Here is a 26,538-nt window from a genome sequence, read left to right as displayed (position 1 = left end):
TTTAGTTTTTGATAGCTGAGGTATTGCCAATATGCTCTTTTAATTAAAATTATTTTTATTATCAGGGGCGCCTGAGTGGCTCAGTCATTAAACATCTGCCTTTAGCTCAGGGCACGATCCCATTGATCTGGGATCGAGCCCCACATCAGGCTCCTCCGCTGGGAGCCTGCTTCTTCCTCTCCCACTCCCCCTGCTTGTGTTCCCTCTCTCGCTGGCTGTCTCTCTTTCTGTCAAATAAATAAATAAAATCTTTTTTAAAAAATTATTTTTGTTATCGGTTGTTCGAGCTTGCTTTCTCATTTGCTTGGTGCGAGTATCACGTGTTCTGTTTGTTCTAGTGATTACTGCACAGGGTCCACCTTTGCCCTTCTTCTGCCTGTATTAATCTATTTTATACATGTACTGACTTAGCTCTGCTTTTGAGCTTGTCTTAACAACCCTTTCACTTCAGAATGAACCTTTCCCTCGTTCTGCCCATTGAACCCAGCATTCTGCTTTTCCTCTCAGTACGAATTGCCCCATTTTTATTGAGTGGTCTCTGCCTCACAAAAAAACCCCACAAAATCTCAACCTCAAATTGACATCTATCTCACTGATGACCTCATAACCAGAAATTTTAGTCTGGTCTTTTGTTAATAATCCAGACGGTCCAGCAAAAGCTAGCAGTTAAGCTGCTTTCTAACATATGTCTCCTATTTAGGAAGAATTGCGGTCTCTGTGTTTGTGTTTGGCATGTATATTTTAAACATTCCTTTTTTAAAATGCCAGAGTAGCGCTTATGAGAGTAGGAAGTTGAACAGGCTTGCCTTTATGTAACTGTAGGCTGGCTCTTTTAACAAATGTTAGGAATCACGGGGAACCTGTTTTTAAAGATAATGAGTAGGTATGTACGTGTTCACGGTTTTGTCATTTAGACCCAAATTTCAGCTGAGACTATTCTGCGTGAACAGGATCAAGTGTTTCAGCCTGGTAAAAGAAAACTAAAAAACACTTGACCAAAGCTGTCCAAATGGTTGAAAGAAGTAAATAGATAATAAGCATAGCAGTGACAGAAACCAGTTCACTTTGCTTTTGCTTTGCTTTGTGGCGAAAGCACACTTAACATGGCCTCACCCTTGACCTGTCCTGTAGGTGGCGCTGCAGGAGGCGGCTACTCACAGGTCATTCCCATGGAAGAGGTAACGTGTCTGGAATTTGGTTTGAATCGGATCCTTTATGATAGCTTTTCCTTCCAGAAATTAACCTTTTTCTGTAGAACTCTTAGTGGACAGATGACTTGTTTCTCATCAGAAGTAACACCTAAGGGGAAAACATCTTAATATGCAGGCTTGTGAGACAGCTTAGTTTTTTGACATGACAAGGACTTCAAGGTCTGGCTTTCAGCGGGAATAATAATTTTAAGTGAGAGATCAGATGAAGCATGAGAGTGGGAAGAACGAACACAAAGTGAATTCAGGGTGGTGACTGCAGAAATGGGAACGCGCTGTACAGGCACGTAGGCTACTCCTCCTGGCTCACAGTTGAAAGGACGTGAGCCCGTCCTTAGTAGTCCAGGGTTGCTGTTGATGCTGGTGGTGTGGCGTGTGTGGGTACGGGACGTGTGCCTAAAGGAAAGCACCGATTTCTCCTGAGGAGAGAGAGTGTAATTTATGTGTTCAGGAGCTGTTTGTATTGGGCGTTCGTTCGCTAACTGTACAGTGTTCCATTAGCTTTAACTAGGGGTTGGTTGAATTGTAATACACTGATGGTTGGAAAGATGCAGAGAAGTCAAAAGCCTGACGTGGCCTCTGCTCTGTTATAGTTTAATCTCCACCTCACCGGTGACATCCATGCCATCACTGCAGCGAATAACCTTGTCGCCGCGGCCATCGATGCCCGGATATTCCACGAACTGACGCAGACAGACAAGGTAGGCTGCTGGGGCCCCAGGGACACTTTGAAAGGGTTAAAGCACCCAAGTTAATGTGGGCCCCTCGGGTGCTGGTGTTGCAGGTAGCAAGGCAGCTCCTCTCATTTGTAAGCCCTTTTCCTCCCTTTCTTTAAGGCTCTCTTCAACCGTTTGGTACCGTCTGTAAATGGAGTGAGAAAGTTCTCTGATATCCAAATCCGAAGGTTACAGGTAAGATTTTCCCTTCTTCATTTTTCATAGTATATGAAATTGATAAAGAGATATGTATGAATTTGATATTATATGAAATTGATAAAGATGTAAGGAAGTAAACATCTCCTTAGAGTAACCTATTTTGGATCAAGTTACATCCATAAGCACAGTCTTACGGTGATGATACACCTAGCAAAGATGGCTGGTAGAGGTTCTCATTCATCTATAAATTATGAGTGCTTAGTCTTGGAATGAGGAGAGCGCCGACAGCCTGCCCTCAGGAAGAAGACTGATAAGTCCTTTATCGCGTGGGTAGGAGTCAGGATGCCAGCATCCTGGAGTTTGAATACCTGTTCTTCCCAGCACTGGGGTCTTAAGCAAGAGCAGTTACTTTTATATTTTGTTTGGATTTCCATTATAAATATATAGTCATCAAACATACACTATCCCGTATGACCCAGAAACTTGTGTTCATACAAAAACATGAGTGTTTTTATTATTTATTACTATTATTTTAAAGATTTTATTTATCTTTGTGAGATAGAATACGCAAGCAAGCGCATGAGCAGGGGGAGGGCCAGAGGGAGAAGCAGGCTCTCCACTGAGCAGGGAGCCTGATGTGGGACTCAATCCCAGGACCCTGGGATCATGACCTGAGCCAAAGGCAGACGCTTAACTGACTGAGCCACACAGGTGCCTGAGAAGTCAACTTCTAATCTTACCGTTGATGATGGAACTTTCTGTGAGATGTGGGGAGGTGCTGGACTAAATCTGTCTACTTTTAAACCTGTCTGATCCTTTAAAAAGCTCTAGGATTTGAAATCAAGGGACTTGCCCGAGACCACAGTACCCCACATCAGGTTGGAGCCTTTCCTGGATCCCCAAGCATCCTCTGTGCTCTCCCAGTCTGGCCCCGTGTGCTCAGAGTGGGCTGTGAGCGGCGGACTCAGCCTAGTGACTGAGGGTTTGCTGACTGTAAACAACGACATGTACGAGGCTGGTGAGACCAGTTTGATGAGCCAGTAAGGGCCAGCTCTGAAAACACATCCGAGATTCTAAAACAAAGTCCTCACGGTATAAAAAAGGAACTGTGGGAAGAACAGAGCTTGCTGGAGCCCACTCAGATCTACCACACTTTAGGAAAAAAGGAGAATACATTTTATAGGCGCTTACCATTTCAGGATGTGACCTGCATACACACTGTAGGTAAATAAAAGTTCCCAGTTCTGTGAGGAAGAAGAGACAAACCTCTGTTGTGCCTTTTGGAACAGTGAGAAGGCAGTGACAGTGCATCTATATAAAAAGCATGGAAAAGTGATTTACATTGATTTTTAACAATTGATACTTATTTTTGCCCTTCCTCCTATTTCATTTGAATTGGGCTTCTCAGTTATCTGATCAAAAAAGCTTTGCGCTTTGCTTTTTCCTTTCAGTATGTTTGGGTTTGGTGAATTAGGAACAACACTTGTCGCTTGGTATGCTTATTTAGGGCTAGGTTTAGGGAGGTGCCCCTGGTGCTCAGTTATAGGAATACACATGTTAATAATACGTTTGCGGGGGCGCCTGGGTAGCGCAGTCGTTAAGCGTCTGCCTTTGGCTCATGGCGTGATCCCGGCGAACTGGGATCGAGCCCCACATCAGGCTCCTCCGCTGGGAGCCTGCTTCTTCCTCTCCCACTCCCCCTGCTTGTGTTCCCTCTCTCACTGGCTGTCTCTCTGTCAAATAAATAAAATCTTTAAAAAAAATAATAATAATAATACGTTTGTGTGTGAGGAGGAAATAAAGCTTCAGCCTGAGGGATTATAGTTTTCCCTTCTGAATAGAACACAGTTTATATTTCCAGAAGGCACCCCATCCGGAGATAGAGAATATATTTTTTAAAAATTTAACATGCTTGGGGCGCTTGGGTGGCTCATTTGGTTAAGTATCCCAATCTTGGTATCAGTTCTGTTTATGATCTCAGGGTTGTGAGATGAAGCCCTGTATCGGGCTCTGTGCTCAGTGCGGATGGAGTCCGCTTGGGTTTCTCACTCTCCCTCACCTTCTGCCCCTCGCCCCGCCTCAAATAAATAAAATCTTTTAAAAGCATTATCATGCTTTTGTTTTGTCTTATTTCATGTTTTATTTTCCTGCCTCTTCAGAGACTAGGCATTGAGAAAACCGACCCTACCACGCTGACCGATGACGAGATAAACAGATTTGCAAGATTGGACATTGATCCAGAAACCATAACTTGGCAAAGAGGTACCCGTGCAGTATAGACGCCCCATTTGCTTCCATTATGCTGCACACCCCACGCTGCCCGTGAGGGTTATTAAAGTGTGAGGTCCAGAAGCTTGTGTGTTGGTGTTCTCACGGTTAAGGCATGGCCAAGATGGGCACTGACTTGTTTTTATGGCTGCCTCCATCAGTCTCTCACCTTATTAGCCGTAGTCAGACCTCCTTTCGTCAGGTTTGTTGGACATTTTGCTGGCTTTTCAGTGTTGATTGGAGTGAGGGTGGTTTCAAGGAAGTGCATGCCTACACCAGAAATAACATTTTGAGAGTTTCATTTTATGCAAAAAGTTTCGGTGTCATGAAGTAGAGAAATTATGTTTTATCACTTTTTGAATCATGTTGCTCTTTTCGCTCAGAACTCTTGTCTGGCATAAAGTGACTTGCTTTTTCTTGCCTACTCATTTTTACCTTAAACTCCAGTAACAAAGTAGGTAGCCTTCAAGGTTTAAACAGTTGGCAATTTAGTGAGTGAGTTGCCTGGCTTCACTGCCATGTGATGCTTTTCTGGGTACAACTGGCATGGCGTAGAATTTTCTTTGGTATCAACAGTGCATCTATCCCGTGTCACTGCTGAGAAGGAATTTTCGTCCAGTCATGCAGAATGCAGCTAATGGCAAATTTATTGACTGTTTTTATGATTTTCACTGGCTCAGTAACTATTGCTAGCTAATGGCATTTTAAAGATAACTCCCTTAATATTGAAAACCACATTGATATTTCTCTTCCTTTGCTTCAGTAGCTTTAGACAGGTGGTATATTTTATGAGGAGTAAGCTAAAGATCCATTTTGAAAATTTAGTATCTTGTTCAGTTTTCCTTTGCTTTATGTCTACTTCATGCTTTCTAGGAAAATAGAAGGAGACAAGGAAAACAACGGATCGTAACTATTGACTGGCTATTTTATATAGAGAGATTAAGTACAAAGACCTTGACCTAGTTTTTGAAAATCAGAATAGGCTCCAACAGCTACATTACATCCTTCACTTATCAAGTGGGGGGGGTGTGTGTGTGCGCACGTGCACGTGCTCACACTGTGCAAGACCCTGCTTTGGGGGTTTAAATTATTGCAGTCTTTGTGGAAAACAATTTCCCATGTTATCAAGTACCTTAAAAATGCCTCTCCCATTTGACCCATTTAGAGTGTGAACTGGTTTGTTGTTCATTTGTGTTTTAGGATCATTTGGCATGTCATACAAAAAACAAAATTGGGAGGCACCTGGGTAGCGCAGTCGTTAAGCGTCTGCCTTCGGCTCAGAGTGTGATCCCAGCGTTCCGGGATCGAGTCCCACATCGGGCTCCTCCGCTGGGAGCCTGCTTCTTCCTCTCCCACTCCCCTGCTGTGTTCCCTCTCTCACTGGGTGTCTCTGTCAAATAAGTAAATAAAATCTTAAAAAAAAAAAAAAATTGGGGGAACACTAAAATGTTAACAGTAATTAGTCCTGAAAGGTCAAATTAAGTCAGTTGGTTGATCTTTGCCATGTTTTCCAAGGGTGTACAGTTGGATAGATACTCTGTCATCAGAATGGAAATTATTTCTTCTAAATGTGTGGGGGCGCCTGGGTGGCACAGCGGTTGAGCGTCTGCCTTCGGCTCAGGGCGTGATCCCAGCGTTATGGGATTGAGCCCCACATCGGGCTCCTCCACTATGAGCCTGCTTCTTCCTCTCCCACTCCCCCTGCTTGTGTACCCTCTCTCTCTGGCTGTCTCTATCTCTGTCAAATAAATAAATAAAATCTTAAAAAAAAAAAAATAAATAAATAAATAAATAAATAAATAAATAAATGTGTGGAAGGAAAGAGCAGATCTGTTACCTAGCATGCTTCGGAAAGCATATGCCTTGCCCTGCATTTATGGCTCTTTTTTCTCTCAGGAGGGTGTAAGGTCAGTGAGTCATCCCACAGAACAATAACCTCGGCCTTTAAAAAAACTGGCCTGCTCTGTTTTTCTTTTCACGTGCAATGGACTTTAAAATAGATGCCAGATTTCTCCTTGATGGTTTGAATTCTCTAGACAGAATAAAACCAAACCACTCCACATTTCTTAAAAATACCCTTCTTTAGGGGTGCCTGGCTGGCTCAGGTCAGTAGAGCATGCGACTTTTGATCATGGTTCGTGGCTCATGAGTTTGAGCCCCACGTTGGGGGTAGAGATTATTTAAAAATAAAATCTTCTTTAAAATAAATAAATAAGCATATTCTACTTTAAAAATAATTCCTGTTCATTTATGGTATGTGAGCATCATTTCTTAACTTGCACCCATATTCTAGCTTCGCCCTCAGCTTTGAAATCAAATGTTTATAATAGTCGTTAAGTTGGACTCGTTGCTGTAAGACTGCAGGCTGAACTTTATGGTCCTTTTACTAAAAATTGTTCTGTATCTTCTCTTTCTACCACAGTATTGGATACCAATGACAGATTCCTGAGGAAGATCACCATCGGACAGGCCCCAACGGAGAAAGGACACACACGGACGGTAGCTCTTTCCTCCTTTCTAAGGCATTGTTCCTGTGAAGCAGATCCTTGCTGCTTCTGTCCTCCTCCGTCCTCTCCCGTATGGTTGATACTGCCAGGTGCTGCTCTGCCTTCCCCCTTTTAAAATGGAAGTGAGTAGGCGTGTGGCATTGAGCACTCCTGACAGCTTTTGCAATAAATCCCATGTGTCACCTGTGTGTTTTTCCGCCGGCATTTTTTCCTGGAGGTGGTGAGCCCCCAGTGAATATCCTTGCACATAAGTGGATTAAAACAGCCTCTTTTTTGTGTGGCCGTTTACAATATGTCTCTTCCACATAAGAGCTTCTGTGTTGTTTCCTTGTGTATTAGGGAAACCATCACCACATAATCATAAGCTTCCTTCAACAGAGATTGTTGGTCCTACTAGAACATTTATTTGTAAAAATTGGCAACTCAAGGTCCTGGAATCATTGATTACAAATTTTTGCTATTGGATAATTATTTTCATTAAGTTCTTTGTGTACTGTTCTGCCATTGTGTCCTTTGAGGCTATTTGTGTAAGCCTCGGGTGCACACAAGGATTGCTTCTGCAACTCACACTTCTGGTTTAATGCAGTGTCACCTGTTGTGTCTTTTCCCGGCCAACAGGCCCAGTTTGATATCTCTGTGGCCAGTGAAATCATGGCTGTGCTGGCTCTCACCAGTTCGCTGGAAGACATGAGAGACAGACTGAGCAGAATGGTGGTGGCATCCAGCAAGAAAGGGGAGCCCATCAGTACCGAAGATCTGGTGGGTAGCCGGGTGCTCAGAGGGTGCTCTGTGGGGACACAGAGGCTTGGTGATGCCTCTGTGTCTGTTGCCTTAGGGTAGCCCAGCCGTTACTGGTAAATTCTCTGTGATTTTGCTACTTACAAGAGAATTATGAAATTTCCAAAAAGTACCTCATAGCGAGTAATAGGTGGTATGGTTCAGTCATAGACCCCAGGTTTCAGATGGTTTGAGCAACATCTTCACCCCGTAAGTATTTCTAAAAGCGGGTGTATGACCTCAGTTTGCAGAGAGCGTCAAATGTCCCAGTGAGGTCCTTAGCCGCTAAGGTTAGAGTCACACCCTGGCCTCTCCCCACGACAGGCCTCCCTGCACAGAGGACTCTTATCATGAGGCTTATCGATCACACTAATAACCACATTGGGAACAACTCAGTAGCCGGTTTGTCTGATGGCCCTCCTAGGCTAGTTCTCCACTTCAGGGTTATTTCTGAACTGTCTGTGTGGTAATATGAGGTTTAGAATGAGATCGTCTTACGAATTTTTTGAAAGCCTGTTTGTATTGACATACACCAAAATGTTTGGCCTGTGATTAGCAGTCTGTCAGCTGAATTCAGAAAAGGGAGAAAATACTAATTTCCTGTTTTTACAGTCGATATGTGTAAGAAAGGAAATTATTTTAAATTTTTACACCCAAACCAGAAACTTAGAAATTCACCACAATTGAATATAAGCGGGATCCATGGCTTTCTGTTACTTTGTTACCAGTCCGTTCAACTGTGGTTGGATGGCTTAAAAGAGGGGCCTGTTATTTAAGAGTGTGGGTGATTGAAGTCCTGCGTACATTTTCAGTTTCGGCTTTGGAAAACACACACTGAATTTGGTTTTCAGTCATTTCTGCGCAGACATCAAAGTTACAAATAATCCCGTTCTCTAAGAGCTAGCATTTCTGTGCCGTCAACTAGTTTAAAATGGATTCCCTCATCAGTCAGCAACAGTGCTTGATTGAGATGCTTGTTTCCAGAGTTACATGTTTTTGCACAAATTACACGAGAATGTCATTTTCATTCTGTGTGTTTTTCCTGCTAAAAATAAGTGACAACTTCATAGGATAGCCAGAAAAAATAAGTAAATGGATGGTCTAGTTCAGGTGAAAGTCCTGATGGCTGCGCAGTGGCTAAAAAGGGAAGACCTGGGGCGCCTGGGTAGCGCAGTCGTTAAGCATCTGCCCTCGGCTCAGGGCGTGATCCCAGCATTCCGGGATCGAGTCCCACATCGGGCTCCTCCGCTGGCGCTGGGAGCCTGCTTCTTCCTCTCCCACTCCCCTGCTGTGTTCCCTCTCTCGCTGGCTGTCTCTCTGTCACATAAATAAATTAAAAAAAAAAAAAATCTAAAAATAAATAAATAAAAATAAAAAGGGAAGACCTAAGAATGCTGAGTTTTGGTTCAAAAGGTTGGGGTTTTCTGGGGCGCCTGGGTGGCACAGCGGTTAAGCATCTGCCTTCGGCTCAGGGCGTGATCCCAGTGTTATGGGATCGAGCCCCACATCAGGCTCCTCCACTGTGAGCCTGCTTCTTCCTCTCCCACTCCCCCTGCTTATGTTCAAATAAATAAATAAAATCTTAAAAAAAAAAACAAAGGTTGGGGTTTTTTGCTGCTAGGAAACAGCGTGTCATGCCTTTGTTTTGTAGGGGGTGAGCGGTGCGTTGACAGTGCTCATGAAGGACGCAATCAAGCCCAACCTCATGCAGACGTTGGAGGTGAGCAGAGCAGCTCCCGTCTTCCCGAATCGGTCTTCCGTGTCCGAGCGGAGTGGTTATAAAGCACACTTCTCTTGGGGAGTCAGAGAGTTCTCTACCTGCTCATGTCTTTCCTCCTGTTCTTTCTCACTGTCGTGATTGGGATGTTGCTGAAGTATAGAAGAGGTGACTTTGTATTTTTCTGCTGGGAAGTCTTTTTCTTTTGGATTCCAGCTAATTTTCCTACCCTTGGCCCCATGATCCCATTTGGAAGCAGGGTTGGCAGCTTTGCCCATGCCGTCTCGATTTCCACAGGGCACTCCAGTATTTGTTCATGCCGGACCGTTTGCCAACATCGCGCATGGGAATTCCTCTATCATCGCAGACCGGATTGCACTCAAGCTTGTTGGGCCTGAAGGGTTTGTGGGTGAGTAGTTTTGCAAAGTCTGTGAATAAACTGGGTTTTTCCTTTTAACATCAAGGGAGTTGGGGTGGCCTTTTTACAGCTGCTTTTCTCCTCACTTACAGTGACTGAAGCAGGATTTGGAGCAGACATTGGAATGGAAAAGTTTTTTAACATCAAGTGCCGGTATTCTGGTCTCCGCCCTCACGTGGTGGTGCTTGTGGCCACGGTCAGGGCTCTTAAGATGCACGGAGGCGGCCCCACGGTGAGGATCGAGAGTTCGAAGAATCTGATTCTCAGCAGTGCTCTGAAGGCTGAAAGGGAGTTGGGATGACTTGTCCCTCTTTCTTTGTTAAGCTGCTCTTATCCTCATGATGAATAGGGTGCCGAGACCAAGAGATGTTTCGACAGCTCTTGTGCTGGCCACCTTATCACTCGCGGAAATTGGCTTCATGGCCAGTCTTCCTGAGGGAAACATCCAGTAATACCAAAACCAAGGACGTGTGCTTGGCTAGACCCACAGAAAACTCCTTTATGGTCAGACTGTTCTTTTTAAGTAAGTCCCATTTTCCCTCTAAATAGTGACACTGGCAGCCAGCCAACCAAACCATTTAGTGGAGACAGAGGTCAGCCCCTTCTTGAAAGGTGCAAGCTGGGTGAGACTCGCCCAGCCTGGGAGGGAGGAGAAGGAGAAAGGTGGGTATGCCCTGGACTGCCTCTGGGTAATAGAAGCTAGTTCAGGACTAGTTTATCTTCAACTCCATCCTGAACTTTGTGTTCTCCTGAATTCCTACTGGTTAGAAATTGCTCTTTTTATCCTATTATTGTAATACCTTTTCTTCAGTGCCTGCACGTGAAGACATGGTGATACTTTTCAGAAATTACTTGAAGTATTAAATTCCAGAAGCCAGTCTTACAACATGAGAAATAAGACCTCCTTCACTTAAAATCAGTGTTTCTTAGCGTAGCGATCAGGGGTTTTCCTAACATAGCAGTTCTCAAGCATTTTAGTCTCAGAACTTCTTTACACTCTCAGAATTATTGAGGACCTGCAAGAACTTTGATCTTGGTGGGTTATGTCTATGATACTTACTGTGTTAGGGAGTGAAGCTGAGTTATATAGAAACAAAAATTATATTTATATATTTTTCTAAGATTTTTTATTCATTTGAGAGAGTGAGAGCACAAACCGAGGAGAAACAGACGGAGAGGGAGAGGGACAAGCAGACTCCCCGCTGAGCGTGGAGCCAGACACAGGGCTTGATCCCAGGAGCCTGAGATATGACCTGAGCTGAAGTCAGACACTCGACTGAGCCACCCAGATGTCCCCAAAATTATATATATATATATATACATATATATGTATATACTTTTTTTTTTTTTTTTAGTGAAAAGTTTTTATTACATTTTCCTAAACAAAATGAAAGCATTGTACATTGCTCAGATTTCTTCAGAATCTGGCCCAGTTGAAGACCACTGGACTCTCTTCTGCATGTGAGCCCGTGTCACATGTTCTTTGCAAAAGTCCATTGTACACTCCATGAGAGAATGAGAGTGGAAAGAACCACTTGATATCTTAGATTTATTGTGGAAATAGTCTTGACCGTGACCTCATGGACCCCATGAAAGGATTAGGTCCCAGACTGCACTGTGAGAACCATTACCATAACACAGCCCCAGCACAGCTCTCCAGTGTCACTTGTCCCCAAGGCCCCAAAAGCACTCCCAGCCCAGGAGTGCAGGATGGACTCCCTTTTTCTTCCCAATTATAACCAACATGTTTTCCCCTTGCACCCCTTACACCATTGCACCTTCTTCCCTCCTGATCTCAAGGGTTGAAAAATAATGCCAGCCACTTAACCTGGGCAGCTCTGAGAGGAAAGCATCACACATAAAGCTGTGCCCAGGAGCCAGCCCTGCCATTCTCACTCCCTCCTGGAATTGCATGTAAGGCCCAGAACATGGCGGCTCAGGTCCCTGCCCTCTGCCCCGCCTCTGCGTGGCCCCTTTTGGAGTCGGAGCACCATCATCTCCGAGGAATGGGAGCAGACCAAGCTGAGAAGCTGAACGCTTCTGAGGTACTGTGTACTGCTCACAGTGGACTCCCTGGAATTGGCACCTTCACCTCAATGTTCGTCCCTGTGGGTGCAGCAGGGCCAGGTCACCAGGTGCCGCCATAACAGTGAACTCACTGCTTTAATGCTGACACCTTAAATATACTCTGATGGGGAAAATCCTGTGTCGTGTCCCTCTTGTTTGCGTGGCTCATGCTCCCTGGTTCAGCTCCACGAAGGCGTGGGCTGGCTGAACGGACCAGCTCAGCAACCGTCACAGGGCTCGTCACAGACTCCGTTGGCGGACATTTCAGGGTGGTCTTTGCAGGGCTGACCGCTGCCTTTTTCCCAACATGCACCTGCTGCTGTGTGCTTCGCTCATGGAGGTCCTCACCCCTGCCTAGAGCACCCCCCCCCTTCACAGATCTGCTCTCATCTCCTTTCCTTCAGGCCACAGAGTTCGCCCACTCTGCTCCAAGCAGTCAGTTTTGTTGTGTGCAGTAGGGTTGGTCAGATACCCTAAGTCCTTCGGGCAGGAAACCACCTTATCCTGCTGTAAAGCACCCCTCCCCCGCCAGGATGCAGCTTCCGGCCTTTTACACCTGGCAACGCATCGTTTTAAGCTAAAATTGGATTATAAAGAGAAAACGCCTCTGACTTCGCTTCCTTTCTTTCCAGGTTACTGCTGGACTGCCTCTCCCCAAGGCTTACACGGAGGAGGTAACGTCAGTCATTTCTAATCACTTGTCCCAGAGAGCACCCCGCCCTGAATCGCGTTTCTCAGCCCAGTACGGTTGGAAATGAGTGGGCGGCTGGCGCCAAGGGCGCCAAAAAGCCTGCAGTGCGCTGAAGAATTACAGTGGATAGGGTTGGGAAGAAGTGCTTCATGAGAACAGCCGCCCCACAGAGGCTGCTGGTGAGGCCGCTGCCCTAGGCCAGGGGTGCTTCTCAGTCAGGAGCACTTTCCCCCAGGGGGCATCTGGCGACGCCTGGAGACATTTGTGATTGTTTGACTTCAGGTAGACAGTGTTCCCGGTGCTGAGTAAAGGCCAGCGGTGCCACTAAACACCCTACAGCCCACGGGACGGCCCCCACGACAGACTCATTTTCCTCAGATGTCAGGAGTGCTGAGGTTTAGAAACCCTGCCCTAGACAAATGACGTTTCCTTCCATTGTCTCTCCTGCGTTGGCTGCTTCATCACCAAATGCCATCTGAGTGTGAAGCAAGTAGGGACTTTTTTTTTTTGAAATGTCTTTTCTTCTGCAGATTTAAATCCATGATACAGGGCCGGTATATGGTCAGGATGCTGGTTATTTTGCTAGGTAAAGTTTCCCCACGCTCCTCTGGTCTCCAGCAATTGAGGAGCTCAGAGAAGAGCTGGGAGGTTGAATCTTTACCTGTTTAGGTCATTTCCTCTCAAGCGTCCCGAGAGCCTGTTTGGGGTGGTTATGTGAGAGCCCGAGCCTCGTATGAGATGGTCAGGTCAGCTGCTACCGCCGTGCATTCCATTTTTCCGTCTTTTTTGGGAGACTTTTTAATTGTCAGGCAATACAGTGCCACTGTTCAAGCCCTAAATGAAGGATTTCAGAAGCAGCTAGAAAAGAGTTGTTGGTGCCTTGAGTCTGCCTGTCTTCTGAGTTATGATTTGCCTTTTATGGTCATTTGTCTGATTCGTGTGTAGGAGGGGAATTCACAGTTCTGGCCCTCCTGCCGCCCCACAGCCTTTCCTGTGTCTAATTAGAGTGCCTGCCCCTAACCGGCCCAGCTGGTGTCTTCATTTAAGAAATTCTCCTTTTTGAAAACTGTTCTCAATCAGTCTTACATATTAATTGGTTTTCATGTGACTAGAGGTAAAGAATTAGCAAGGCTCTTTAGAATATCAATTAAATCCTAATTTTGGTTTTAAACTATTAAAGGGAAAAAAGCGTAAGTCATGTTTATAATCTCAGTTGTTTTCTGCCTTTATCTTACCCCCTTTTTCTGCTGTTTTATTGAATCCACAGACCAAGGGCTGTTAGTGCTGGGGCTTGCTCATGATCCAGTGTATTTATTTTTATATAAGACTATTATATTTTTATCTTAAAAAGATTTAATATATTTTTAAGCTTATAATAGTAACATCCTTTTGGTAAAAAAATATAAAATAAAATAATGTAAGGGTATGATACATGATTTGAGTCCCCTGAACAGTTTGGTAGATATTTTTCAACATTTAAAAAATTTCATGAATATATACATGTTTTTTTTTATTTGTCCAAAAAATGGAATTAAGCTGTCCATAGTTTTGCAACTTTGGTACACTTTAGTACATCTTTGATAGGTTCCATGTTAATACAGATTATTTCACTTTTCATAATGCCTGCATGATATTTATTGAGTGTATATATCATAATTCACCGGCCCAGTTCCCCATTGAAGGAAGTTTGTGTTTGCAGTTTTCCAAAGCTGCGAGCAACACTGCCATTAACATTTAACATATTTAAAGGTATGTTTCCTTAATTACTTTTCTTTAAATGTCACAATATTTGGTTCTTAAAGGTGGCGTTTATCTTGTTTTCTTTGTCCCCACTGCAGGCTCATGGTTGAGTTCCTTAGAACCTTAGAAAGCATCACTGATCACTTTGTGTTTTCCGACAGCACTAAAAGCAGCTGTGTGACGAACACCAGGCACTGTGCTAGGCGCTGTCTTCTTACGGAAGGGTCGGTGCACTGCTGAGTACAGTCCGTTCATACCATTGTACCATATGAGTACATAAAATCTACAGTCACAAGGTTGTCAGTAAAATTTGCTTAAGAGCAACTAATTCCCTGCAGACGGCCAATATGCTATTAAGATGTGGTGTGATGACAGCAGCTATACTGGCTCTCATGCCTTCAAGACAGCCAGGAAACAAGCCTAGCTCCACGCCAGCGTCATAGGCTGGCGCGTGGTTACACCTCCCCAGCTCCCCCTCACCACCGTGTGAGACCTGCCGTGGGCTTGTTCTGACAGTGAGTGGCTACTGGCCCCAGGAGACACGTTCCCTTTTAAGAAAAACATGCCGCCAACCTTGTGGACTTTTCCCTTTTGTTCTTACAGAACCTGGAGCTGGTTGAAAAAGGCTTCAGTAACCTAAGGAAACAAATTGAAAATGCCACAATGTTCGGAGTTCCAGTGGTAGTGGCCGTGAACGCATTCAAGTAAGTACGAAGAGGAGGAGTCCAGGGGGACGGTGAAAAGTAGCCGGAAACCATCGCCTGGAGCTAATGGTGTGGCGCCGTGGTCAGCTTCATTTTGTTCCTCAGTTGCTGGTACTGGTTATGAAGCCTCTGCTCTGGCAGCCCCTGATGAGAGCCTGCGGTGGGAGAGGTGCCACGGATGCCACCGCAAACTCGGCACTCCTCCCATGGAGGGTCTGGGGTCAGATGCGGCTCCCACGGCTCCCCTTTTCCACTGGAGACCACACAGACCTGAAAGAAAATGTTCTTTTTTGCTCTGTAGAGGCCTTTTATGCTAACAGAAGGTCATGGCCCTACAGAGTCCCCTTATTTCAGTTGGTCTAGTGGGATGTTATCTTGACAAAGAGTCAAACATGTTGAGCTGGAAATGTTCATGCAAGAGAGAACTTGTGTAGGTTGTTGAGGTATCGGAGTGCTAGTTTGAGTCTTGTTATAATGGCCAAACCACAGCAGAACGGGAGACAAAAGTTTTAAAAAGCTAGTATTTATTGATTCCTGCAATGTGCCTGGAATGTTCAAGTATTTTGCATGTATTTGTCATCTAAGCCTCATGACAGCCCAAGGGAGTAAGTGCTATGGTTATTCCCATTTTACCACTTGGAAACCAAAGCATACAAGGTTTAAATAACTGGCCAAGGGTCGGCCAGATAGTAAGTTGTGGAGTCAGGAGTCAAACCCAGTCAGTATTACTTGATTCATTTCCATTTCTCAGTGAGTAACTCACTAGAATTTTCATGGCAAAAACACAAGACAGAGATTGTTCTCTCTGACCGTCCTCAGTGCTTTAACACGAATTGCTGCCTTTCCAGGACAGATTCGGAGGCTGAGCTGGACCTTGTCAGCCGCCTTGCCAAAGAACATGGGGCTTTTGATGCTGTGAAGTGCACGCACTGGGCGGAAGGGGGCAAGGGCGCCTTAGCCCTAGCTCAGGCCGTCCAGAGAGCAGCTCAGGCTCCCAGCAGCTTCCAGCTCCTTTATGACCTCAAGGTGAGTTACTTCCTGTATGGAAACAAAAAGAAAGCACTGTGAGGTTTCTGTGTGGCTGCCTCTCTTTAGAGCCTGTGTTCAGCATCTTCAGCCCTGTGGGTTTGATTCCCACGTAGCTGAGTTTCACCACCACAGCCTAGGCTGTCAACCCCAGACAGCTGTCTTACCAACACACGTTGCTGCTTACTTACAGAGTAGCAGGTCCCCAGAAGAATGCTCTGGGAGGTTGGCTCCCGGCCTAACTTTTGAAAAGACTCACAGTACATTCCCTTTGCTGGCAGGAGAAAGGGTTAAATGTAGGACCAGGAGTGTAATTCACGACAGCCTTGAACCCGAGGCACCAGCCATGTTGTGGCAAATTGGCAAGGGGCTACACCAAGCTCAGAAAAGTTTTCTGACTATACCCAGTAACAGGGGAAAGCCATGTGCTCCTCAGCTCACTTCCTGCTTTGGGGCTGCCTCAAGTTCAGAGGAGCTGTCGGGGGCAAAGCCAGAGCACCCCGGCAGGGCTCAGCGTTCTTTCCGTCACTGAGTAATTCGAAGAGGCACTCCTTAGTCTGTGCTCTCATAGCAGTTAGTTCGGAGAGAGCTTGTGCTTACCGTAGGGCTGTATTTTGCTTTCAGTTTTCTGCCCATGTATTTCAGGATGGGGTTGGACATTAAGTAAGTATGCCCACAACAACTGGAAACTTCTTTAGGAACGTGGGATGGATGTGGTATATAATTTCTGCTTATATTTTCCAGGCTGGTTCTTGGCTTGGTTTCTAAAAGATAAGCATAGACTTTCAAAATCAGCCACAAAAAGGTAGACGGAGGAAACCAGTATTCTTGAATCAACCTTCTCTTGTTTCTGTTTGCCCTTTGCAGATAAAATATGCTGACGTGTTGTTAACGTTGTCCTATGGACGTTGACATTTTCTTATTGAGCTTTAGTTTTATAGACTGGTTTGAATACCTCTTCAACCAGTCATATTTTTAGGAAGAGCCATAAACACAAATCTGCACACAAGTGCAGCGAAAGCATTTATAGGTGCTCTGAGCCCCCTCCACGGCGCCTGAGTTCGGAACCCCAGTCCTGGGAGGCCAGCAGGAGGCCCCGAGGACGTGGAGTGACGAGGACTTTATCCCTCATTTCTACTTGGAACTCTTCTTGTTCCGACAAACAGGAGGCTGCCACTTTTTGTCTCGTTCGGCATCTGTTGGTCTTCAGTCACCCCTCAGCGAAAGTACTTTTGCTTCGGAAGCTCTGCATGTGCCTTGGCATTTATGAAGCTCCCGTGATAAGACGCACATGAAGCCGTCTCTGTCCCATCTTTATAAAACCACAGCTGAATAGACACTTTATTTTTGTCTCTTATCCAAAGCCTCTTCATAAATTATCACTGTTTAGCTCAGAAGGGATTTTTATCTTTATAGATTGTTGCTCCTTTCAGAAAACGACATTTGCCCCATATGTCCTCTTGGCCTTAGTTGCTGGGGAGCATAGAGGCAGATATGTTGCCGAATCTCAGTACTTTGCTCGTCCAAGTAGCGTTCCTTCCCATTTCCCGTAGGCAGTCTGTCCTTAGGCTGTTTGCTCTGCACGCTGTTGCCCCCGAGGAGCAGCGCTGGGGGGTGGCTCTCACTGGGGGGTACACCCCGGCCTCCGTGCGGGGCGCTGTTTGCTTCATAGCCTTCCACAAGACTCCGGTGCACGGTGATCATGTAAGTCGGGGGAGGGGAGGGGGGTTAATATGTAAATGGTTTGCTTTTTACGACCATTTCTAAGCAACAGCAATCCGCAGTCAATATGTTGTGTTAAAAATAGCATCTGCCTCTCGTACACAAACTGGGGGTATTGGATGGATATCGTTTGCCTTCCTTCATCAGTAGTGTCCCGGGTCTGGCTTGACGTGAGTCTCATCTCCAGCGTTGGAACATTTCTTTGTGTTTATGAGGAAATACGTATTCTCGGGTAGTCAGTAGTATTGTTAATGATGTACCTGAGGACGTCCTAAATTATGCACACACGTGTGCGTGTACACACACACACACACACACACACACACAGCTTGACCTCTATGGGACGTTTTCCACTGGAAATATCTGGAGCTTGGTATTAAAAGAAAATGTTTCTAACCCAAATATACCTCAAACTGTTTGCATTATCTATATGTGTATGTAGGGGCGCCTGGGTGGCTTTGGTTAAGCGTCTGCCTTTTCAGGTTATGATCCCAGGATCTTGGGATCGAGTCCCAAATCGGGCTCTCTGCTCCCTCTGCCCCTCCCCCCACTTGTGCATGTTCTCTCACTCTGACAAATAAAATCTTTAAATGTGTGTGTGTGTGTGTGTGTGTGTGTGTGTGTGTGTGTATAAAAGCATCTTCTCATCCTCTTGGGAACTCTGACCTGGAATGTGGCCCTGTCCCAGTTCAGTGTCATCATGTGCACCCAGTCATGGCATCTCCCCTCTCTTTCCTGTCTGTTAGCTCCCAGTTGAGGATAAAATCAGGATCATTGCTCAGAAGATTTATGGGGCTGACGACATTGAATTGCTTCCTGAAGCTCAACACAAAGCTGAAGTCTACACAAAACAGGTAGATACTGGTGGTTCTTTTAGTTCTTTACCGAGTGGCCTGGAGTCAGAGCCCCCCAAGTCTCCCAGCCCTGCAGGGTGCCCACTGCCTCATTTCTCTGGGTGGTAGCCCTTTCCCCTCTGAATACTGAGTTTGGATGAGGTGGTCCAGGCCTTTATCTACCCAGAGGTGGTATATGAATGTGTGGAGAAGCCATGAAGAAATAGGGAGTGCCTGCCTCAAATGTTGAGAGCCTGCCTTCAGTTATGTTCTCATGTCTGCTCCAAACTAGCATTTTTAATTGGTTATGTAGATGGAAATAACAATACTCACTTTTGGAATATAATTGTGGGTACTTACCTCTCTCACCCAATAGAGATCATTTTTTTTTTTTTTTTGGATCTATAATAACTAAGCTCGGGGTCAGTGAGGTCCAGGTGGGTATAAGAGGAATTGGGTGTTTTAAGTAAATTGAAGGCTCTGTGTCATGACAATGCCCAGGCGTGCTTTGTTGCATTGTCAGCTTGTCATTGGTCCTGCTCTTTCCCTTCCCTCCTCAGGGCTTTGGGGACCTGCCCATCTGCATGGCCAAAACACACTTGTCCTTGTCTCATAACCCAGAGCAGAAGGGTGTGCCCACAGGCTTTGTCTTGCCCATCCGTGACATTCGCGCCAGCGTCGGAGCCGGTTTTCTGTACCCTTTGGTAGGGACGGTAAGTAAGTGCTACGGACAGAGAGGGGGTGGTTCGTCTGGGCTTCGCGTCTGAAACTGATCACCGAAGCCATCAAGCAGGCATCAGCTGAGCAGAGTTCATCACCGAGCAGCAAGCTGGAGTCCGGCCCATTAGGATTACCCCTCCTGGCTGTGGCCGGTCCTGGTGTCGGTTCCAGGATGAAGCCATGACTGCTTGTAACATATAACAGTTCCGTTTCCCAGGGGCAGTATGACCTTGACTGAATCCAGGACAGGCCTCATCCGTCAGCTGTGATGGTGTTAATGTGTAATCACAATTGACGTTCACTGGGCGCCTTTCACAGACGAACTCAGTCCTGTCGCCCGTCCTTTGAAGTAGGGGCAGAGGCTCTGCCCCTCCCGGGTCTTCTTGACAGGCCTGGAGCTTAGGCCTGAAATTCATTGGCAATTCGTTGTTTCTGAGTAAAGAATTTCCCCCCTAAAATGCAAATGAACCCTGTAGATGTGACAAGTGAGGTCACTTATTTCCACTTCAAGATGAATTTGTTATCAGATGGTTCTTTGTCTTACGAATTAGGAGCCTTGTGCGCAGGTAGGGACAGGGGCGCTGGCCGTTGGGGCTGACCGTCCCAGGTTGACGCTGCCCTGTGCCTCGCTCTCCCCCATTGGTCTGCCCTACACCTACAGCTTGTACCTACCTGTGGTACGAGGTGGACCTATTAAACAGCCAGTTCACAATGAAAAAGAAACCAATAGATCTCCTGTTGGAGCTACGGTAGTCTTTCAGGATAGTAAGAAAGTGGCAGGAGGTGGCATCATAGAGTCGAAAGTATGTAACGTGAAACATTTTCACTGCTGGTTCTGACCTTGGGCAAGTTATTAAAGACATGTGCCCTTCTCCCCTCAGCTGTCAGCGTAGGGCAGTAGCATCACGTAACAACGGTGGTCAGACAAGTGCCAGTGTTTACGGTGGAAAAAAGTCCTCTGGGAGAGAGTGAAACTACTGAAAATCCTAATTACTGTTTCGGGAGCCATCTTTAGAGTTTTCTACCAACATGCACATGGATGTCTACGCCAGTGGGCATAAGCCCGTTATCTTTAATGTCCTCTTCAGGCTTCTCTGCTGGGTCTAAGGAACAATCATTTCCTTCCCCCTTCTTGTTCCCACACCCAGCAGCTGCTTACAGAGTTCCCAGGTAGAGACCAATTTCAGATCCCTGTACAATGTCCTGATAAGTTACAGTTAAGTTGTACAAGTTCAGCTTCAGTTCATCTCCCGTCTGGATCTGATTGGGAACTTGTATGTATTCGTTATACAAGACGTTGTTACAGGTGAAAGTGTACTGAGTGTTTACTGACAAGCCTTATGGATCTGCAGCTAAGCAGATGTTTGTCAAAGCCCAGTCTTGAGAAAAGAAGTAAGTACAAATGTAATCTATAGGCATTACACCCTCAGTTTTCGAAGGCCAAACTGGACCAGTAAGAATAGTGATTATAGAGCTATCTAGACCTTGTACAGAAATGTCTTGGCCCAAGTTAAAGGATGCTAATTCCTAATGTGTGGCTAAAGCAAAAAAATAGAGGCATCGTTGCAAGACTCGTTAAAACAAAATTACAAAGCAGAGAAGCCCCCCACCCCATTTTGGTCTCGTGAGAGGGGAGGAGGTGACGACTCAGCCTCCCCAGCCCCTGCCCTAGACCTCACGTGAAGGTGGAAGGACCTCCTGCTACTCCTTGTTACAACTGTCCGTCTGGAAGACGGCGGTGAAGCCTGGCATTTGGCATGCTGAAGGACACGGGCGCTTCTCTTTGGGGTCGTAACAGGATCAGTGACTTGGTGTTCAGTGTGTAACAAGAATACCACTTTATTGACAACCATGAAACAGTATTCTGTCTTTGTGCCTCAGGCTTTTTATCAGAAGGGAAGGTGGAAACCAAGATCACTTTATTTTTCATGCTATTTCCCATCTCCTAGATGAGCACAATGCCTGGACTCCCCACGCGGCCCTGTTTCTATGATATTGATTTAGACCCTGAAACTGAACAGGTGAATGGGTTGTTCTAAACAGGTGAGTTGTTACCGGTAAGAGATTTGCTTTTTTTCCTTTGAAGTATATTTATGAATTATGGGACTCCAGCGAAAGCTCTGAAAGTGCAAATTCGAATGCTTTCAAAACTTTTCTTTCTAAACGTCACTGAGCGGAGAGCTAGCAGTGACCAGTGGAGGAAATATTCCGCAGTTTTGGAGGAAATATTCCGCAGTTTTGGAGGAAGAGCATGGCTTGTCGTGGAGCAGTGTAGGGGAGAAAGCCACCTTCTAGTGAACTCTGGAGGGACTGCCATGTAGGCTGCGCTAAGGTCTGTGTACTTTGAGTAGATAGCAGGCAGAAGTTGAGTAAATGTCCCTGAAAGTAGAAAAGAAGGAAACAGGACCAGTCCGGGAATACTTGGGATCTTAAGGGAAAGGTCCCCAAGTACTCATCACAGTGAATGAGCTTTCCCTGAACACATCCAGTTGAAATTTCAAGATCATTAAAAATGTAATCCTAAAAAGCCTTTTCCAGAAAAGAAAAAATGGCTTGTCTGTGAGAAAATGGGAATTAGAGTGAACACCTGTCTTCTTATCAGTGAAGGGGCTCTTCGACAATGGAGGAATCCCCTCCGAGCTGACTTTGCACCTGCACTTAGGCCCCACCGGATCTGTCCAGGTGCTTTCAGACGCGTGCGGGTTTGACGCCGCACCTCGCTCCCTACAGAGGTATTTAGCAGTGTGCTCTGGCAAGATGGGGACTCAGCCAAGAAAAAGGAAGACATGGTTTTAGGAAACCGAGTCCTGATCTGGGCAGTCATGAAGGAGAATCCTGACAGCTGCAAGGAACCTAGAGTTACAAGCCTAGGAGGGAGGAATTGAGAAACGCTGGAAAAAACAAGGCTATCAAAGGACCATAATTCAAAACTGAAGCCCTCACATTGTTTAAAAACGTAGAGGTCCAGGTGGAAGCAGTCTAGTCCTCTTCTAAGCAGCCATAAGGATGGTTGCTTCCAGAGAGGAGACGGTGTGCTTGCTGCCCGGGAATGCTGTCCTTCAGGAGGGCTTCTGTGACACTGGGAATGTCCCTCTGGCTCATGCCTGTCCTGGCCTTGAACAGTCTTCACATAGCAAGTGCGGTGTGTTGTTTTCAGGCCTGCGGGCCAACCCTACAGAGGTGGTCGTGGAAAGGCTGGAGACATGACCGGCTTTGGCAGCGCCAGAGGGGAGTGGGGCAGCATGCAAGGGCCGAGGAAATGTTTACTTCTCGTTTCTTTTTCCTTCTAGATTGCCCCTCTTCAAGGAGCTGCTCCGAACATTTGGCCGGTGTCCATTCAGGCCGACTGTTGGCTAGGAGGTGTGGGGAAGTCGAGAGAAGTCAGCCCCTGCCATGAAGATCTTAGGAAATGAAGAGCAAGCGTTTCCCCAGTAGCCTTTCTTCAGTCTTAATTCCCACCATCATGTATAAATTAACATAAATCATGCACAAGTCTCCTTTAATGAAGTTCCACAGAATAAAAGGAAATGATTTTGCGATCTGGATGTTTAAATATAAACTCTAGCGTTCACAGCCTGTGCTGTAGGATCTTGGCCATCCTGTGGGAGCCCATTTGCCGGCAGAGCCCAGGGCCGAAGAAACAAGTTGCAACATATACTTTGTGACACTTGTGTTTAAAAGGGTAAATGGCACATGCTTGCAGATTTCTGGGAGGACACGTCATCAGGAGACCTCCTGATAGTGTTGAGGAGGAAGTAGGGTATAGAGGATGTGCCTTTTTATCGTACACCTTTCTATGTTATTCCTTTCTTTTTTTTAACCTGAGAAAGTATTGCTTATATAGGTTTTTGTCCTGAACTTCCTTGGAATTCCCATTGCTGTCACAGCCTTAGCACCATTTATTTTGAAGTTCTCAGAAAGGATGGTCATAAAGCACTAACTGTAGGTGAACCCTATCTGCTCTGTTGGTTCAGCAAATATTTATTGAGCTGTGCCTGGGCTCCACCCCTCCCTCCGGAATGCTTTTTCCCTGAAATGTTTTCCCTTCTCTTGTTCTTTAGCTTCTGTCTCAGTTCTTCCTCTCCTGTTCTTTCCTCCCTCTTCCCCCTTGTCTTCCTGCATTGGTCTTTCCAGAAGATGTTGTGTCCCCACTGATGCCAGTATAAACACTTCTGGCATTGGCGGAGCAGTATTTTTCCTGGTGTCCTTGGCTTTATTATCTTTAATTCCTTAGGTTCACATCGGTGTTATAATACAGTCAGTTTTGCCATCCAGAGACGTGATGGCGGTGCTTTGGGATTATATGGCAGAGGAGTGGTGTGTGCAGAGCCCCAGCTTCACCAAGCTTTGTACGGTGCCCGGCACATTGTACACAATGATGTCGTCAGTTCCTGCTTCAAAGCATCATGCGGGCCCAGTCTGCACAGAGTTCACTGTTTTTGATGTTTTTTTCTTAATGTCCCATAAGACCTCATCTGGCATGGGACTTGCTGGAAATTCATTTTGTAAATAAGGGAAGAAAGCAGTCTATTTTCAGACATGGTGACTTAAAGATCATCTTGAAGGATTCAGGCTTCCTAGTATCCCCAAAAGCCATGTGGGTGAACACAATTGATAGGAATAGTGACCACAATTGGTGGGAGAGGGTGAGTGGAGTTTTATAAGCCAAAGATGATAAAGCCCTAATAAGGAATGCAAATTGTTTTTGCATTGTATTGCAAACAATACTAGGTATTGTTTGGAATGAATGGACTATCACTAATGCAAGAATTTTCCTAAGTAGTAGTAAAATATGTCTTCAGTAAAAATTCGAATGGTACAAGTTGCTTTTTCCACCTGGCAGGATATCTTGGGATCTTACTACATCAGCAGTTTGAGATTCACCCTATTTGTTACAGCTGTGTAGGAGTTAAACATTTACTATGGACACTTACCATTGTTTCATGGGTTTTGCATTTACAAACGAGCGAGCAGGGGAATATTCTCTTACGTATCAGTGCAATTTGTGTTGAAGCATCTGTTGGATAAATTGTTAGCAGTGGAATTGCTCGAAAGTGACCTTTAGCTGCAAAATGAGAGCTGGCCTTTGGCTAGAAATGGGTAGAGAGAAATTACAGTAGAACAAATTTGTAAATTAGGTTTATATTGCCATTTTACAGAAAGGTAAACTTAAATTGCACTGCTGTTGCCTACCAGATAAACTTGTTAAAGTCCTCTGACTCTAAAGCCTTTGCTCTTTACCAGCATTCTGCCTGTCAGAGCTGTTCCTAGAAGCCAGCCCCTGCCAGGCAGCACAGAAATGGACTTCCCATTTGTGACAGGCAGAAAGCTGTGCCCATTTCATTTCCCTCCAGAAGGAAGGGATGATAAAAGGTGGCAGAAGCAGAGGGAAGAAATAAAGAATGCTGCTGAGCAATTACTGAGAGCATGGGTTTTGTGGAATTGATTCTTCAATGTGTGATTAAGAAGTGTGATAAAGAGGTGCCTGGCTGGCTCAGTTGGTGGAGCATGTGACTTGGTCTCAGGGTCAGGAGTTTGAGCCCCACGTTGCGGTAGAGATTACTTAAAAAAATGAAAGTGAGAAAGAGATGGCATGTAGGATTAAATAACTGCAGGTTAATTGAAGATGTGAATTCAAGACCTACAGAAGCATTAGTGCTTGGGGTACATACTAGTATGTGTTGTCAGACAAGGTCCAGCGCCTTTACCTTGGGGCTAGGAACCCTTCCAGATCACTGTTCTTAACGGTTCTCTGGGCCACTCATGCATTCCCACCCCATATTTGTAATGTTACTGATAAACAAATCGGACCCCTTATTCTGCACTTCAGGGGCTGTTGCCATGCACTGAAGATGCATATATACTCTTAATTCAGAAGAGGCAGCATTTGTGTGCTACCAAGCAAAGCCGATTACAACAGAATTACTGTTTTGTTCACTGGTACAACATTGATGGTGCCTAGAAACAGATCAAAATACCAGGAAATGACCCACAGGTTCATTTAATGGTGCACGAGGGAAGGGGTTGGAGGGCTTATTCCCAGAAGGTTTCTAAAATGTAAGAATTTTACTAAGGAGTTATAAGTCATTTTTGGTAGCTACAGGCCCAGGCCATGGGTGGTTGGGGACCAGGATGGGAGAAATGCTATGCTCAGTTGAGATCAGATAAATAGGAGTTCAGATAAATATGCAAGCTATTCTATTGGCACACTGTGTCTGGTGATATTAACAAGATAAGCTGTAGGTAGAATAATTTCTCATCAGATTGGAGAAATATATTTATAGCCTGCTTCTCATTATATAATCAAAAGTTACTAATGGAGTAGCAGACAGTGATATGGGTAATAGCTTACTGTCACTTAAGTGAATTCAGGGATGACAGGTTTCTTTCATGCATGAAGTACTGGATACATTTCTTAAACCTCAGATACGGCATCAGATTCTAGTCATATCCTAAAGAAAAGTCACAGTGCAGTATTTCATTTATAGTACTATATTCTTTGTGAGTGTGTGTGTGGTGGAGGTTGGGGATGAGTTATTTGAAGTATACCTTTAAAAAATCTCTTAAAATACAAAATCAGTTTACCTCTCACCGCCCTTCAGTTCCCTTTCATCAGCCCCCCCCTTTTTTTTAAGAAAAGTGGAATAAGATCTACCAGTCATTTAGGAGGCCTTTATTGTTTCAACCGATCCCCTGTCTCACTTCCAACTCCTTCCTAGGAAGACAGTTGTTCTACCCCATCATCATCTGGATAAGCTCATCTTATTTTTGCTTGAAATTGTTGCAAACACCTAGCTCAAGTAGATTTGGGAAAACTTGGATCTTAGTAATAGCATCTCAATCAGTTATGAGTGGCATGGATTTCTTTTGACTTGTTTAAAGTTCAAAAGTGTCAGTAAGCAGGGTTAGCAACCCAGCTGGGGACATAAATGACATTTTCACAGACTGGTGTTTGCTGACAGCACAAAGATAGACTGAATTCTTCATTACAACCAAGGCAGATGCTTAGGGATTTTCCTGTTTTACAGCTCTTGTCTCTAATTTTACCTTAAATCTCTGACAACTTAGAGTCAGCTTTGCTATTGTGTCCTAATGGTTCTTTCTTAAGTCTCAGTGAGAGCTACTGAACCTAACAAAGGGAAAACAGATTCCTAGAAAAACTTCCAAAAGCGGGTAACTGAGATTTACTTCCCCAAAGACCATGATCCTATCAAAGAAAGGAGGTAAGTACAACTGCTTTTCACCAATTCTTTACTCCTCCTTAA

General features: G+C 45.1%; 1 protein-coding gene across 3 annotated transcripts in view; it reads left to right on the top strand.

Moving 5' to 3' along the window:
- MTHFD1 (methylenetetrahydrofolate dehydrogenase, cyclohydrolase and formyltetrahydrofolate synthetase 1) overlaps window positions 1–22,812 on the top strand; it is a 54,200-nt gene extending 31,388 nt beyond the window's left edge. For 2 of the 3 annotated variants that reach the window (XM_026486876.4, XM_044379714.3), the window contains exons 13-28: window positions 1,132–1,178; window positions 1,802–1,909; window positions 2,045–2,119; window positions 4,243–4,345; window positions 6,774–6,850; window positions 7,477–7,617; window positions 9,287–9,355; window positions 9,650–9,761; window positions 9,863–10,002; window positions 12,470–12,511; window positions 14,872–14,972; window positions 15,821–15,998; window positions 18,467–18,574; window positions 19,114–19,266; window positions 21,223–21,316; window positions 22,564–22,812. In XM_026486876.4, the coding sequence (XP_026342661.3) occupies window positions 1,132–1,178; window positions 1,802–1,909; window positions 2,045–2,119; window positions 4,243–4,345; window positions 6,774–6,850; window positions 7,477–7,617; window positions 9,287–9,355; window positions 9,650–9,761; window positions 9,863–10,002; window positions 12,470–12,511; window positions 14,872–14,972; window positions 15,821–15,998; window positions 18,467–18,574; window positions 19,114–19,266; window positions 21,223–21,312 (1,544 nt within the window). In that variant the 3' untranslated portion in view covers window positions 21,313–21,316; window positions 22,564–22,812. Of the gene's footprint in view, window positions 1–1,131; window positions 1,179–1,801; window positions 1,910–2,044; window positions 2,120–4,242; window positions 4,346–6,773; window positions 6,851–7,476; window positions 7,618–9,286; window positions 9,356–9,649; window positions 9,762–9,862; window positions 10,003–12,469; window positions 12,512–14,871; window positions 14,973–15,820; window positions 15,999–18,466; window positions 18,575–19,113; window positions 19,267–21,222 lie in introns of all 3 variants that reach the window. The other variant, XM_057318584.1, reaches the window with a different exon arrangement.
- The last annotated feature ends 3,726 nt before the right edge of the window (window positions 22,813–26,538 follow it).

The sequence above is a fragment of the Ursus arctos genome, unplaced genomic scaffold, assembly GCF_023065955.2.
Source record: "Ursus arctos isolate Adak ecotype North America unplaced genomic scaffold, UrsArc2.0 scaffold_25, whole genome shotgun sequence".
NCBI lineage: Eukaryota > Metazoa > Chordata > Mammalia > Carnivora > Ursidae > Ursus > Ursus arctos.
Note: the sequence above shows the minus strand (reverse complement) of the source record. Positions and strands in the feature narration are given on the sequence as shown.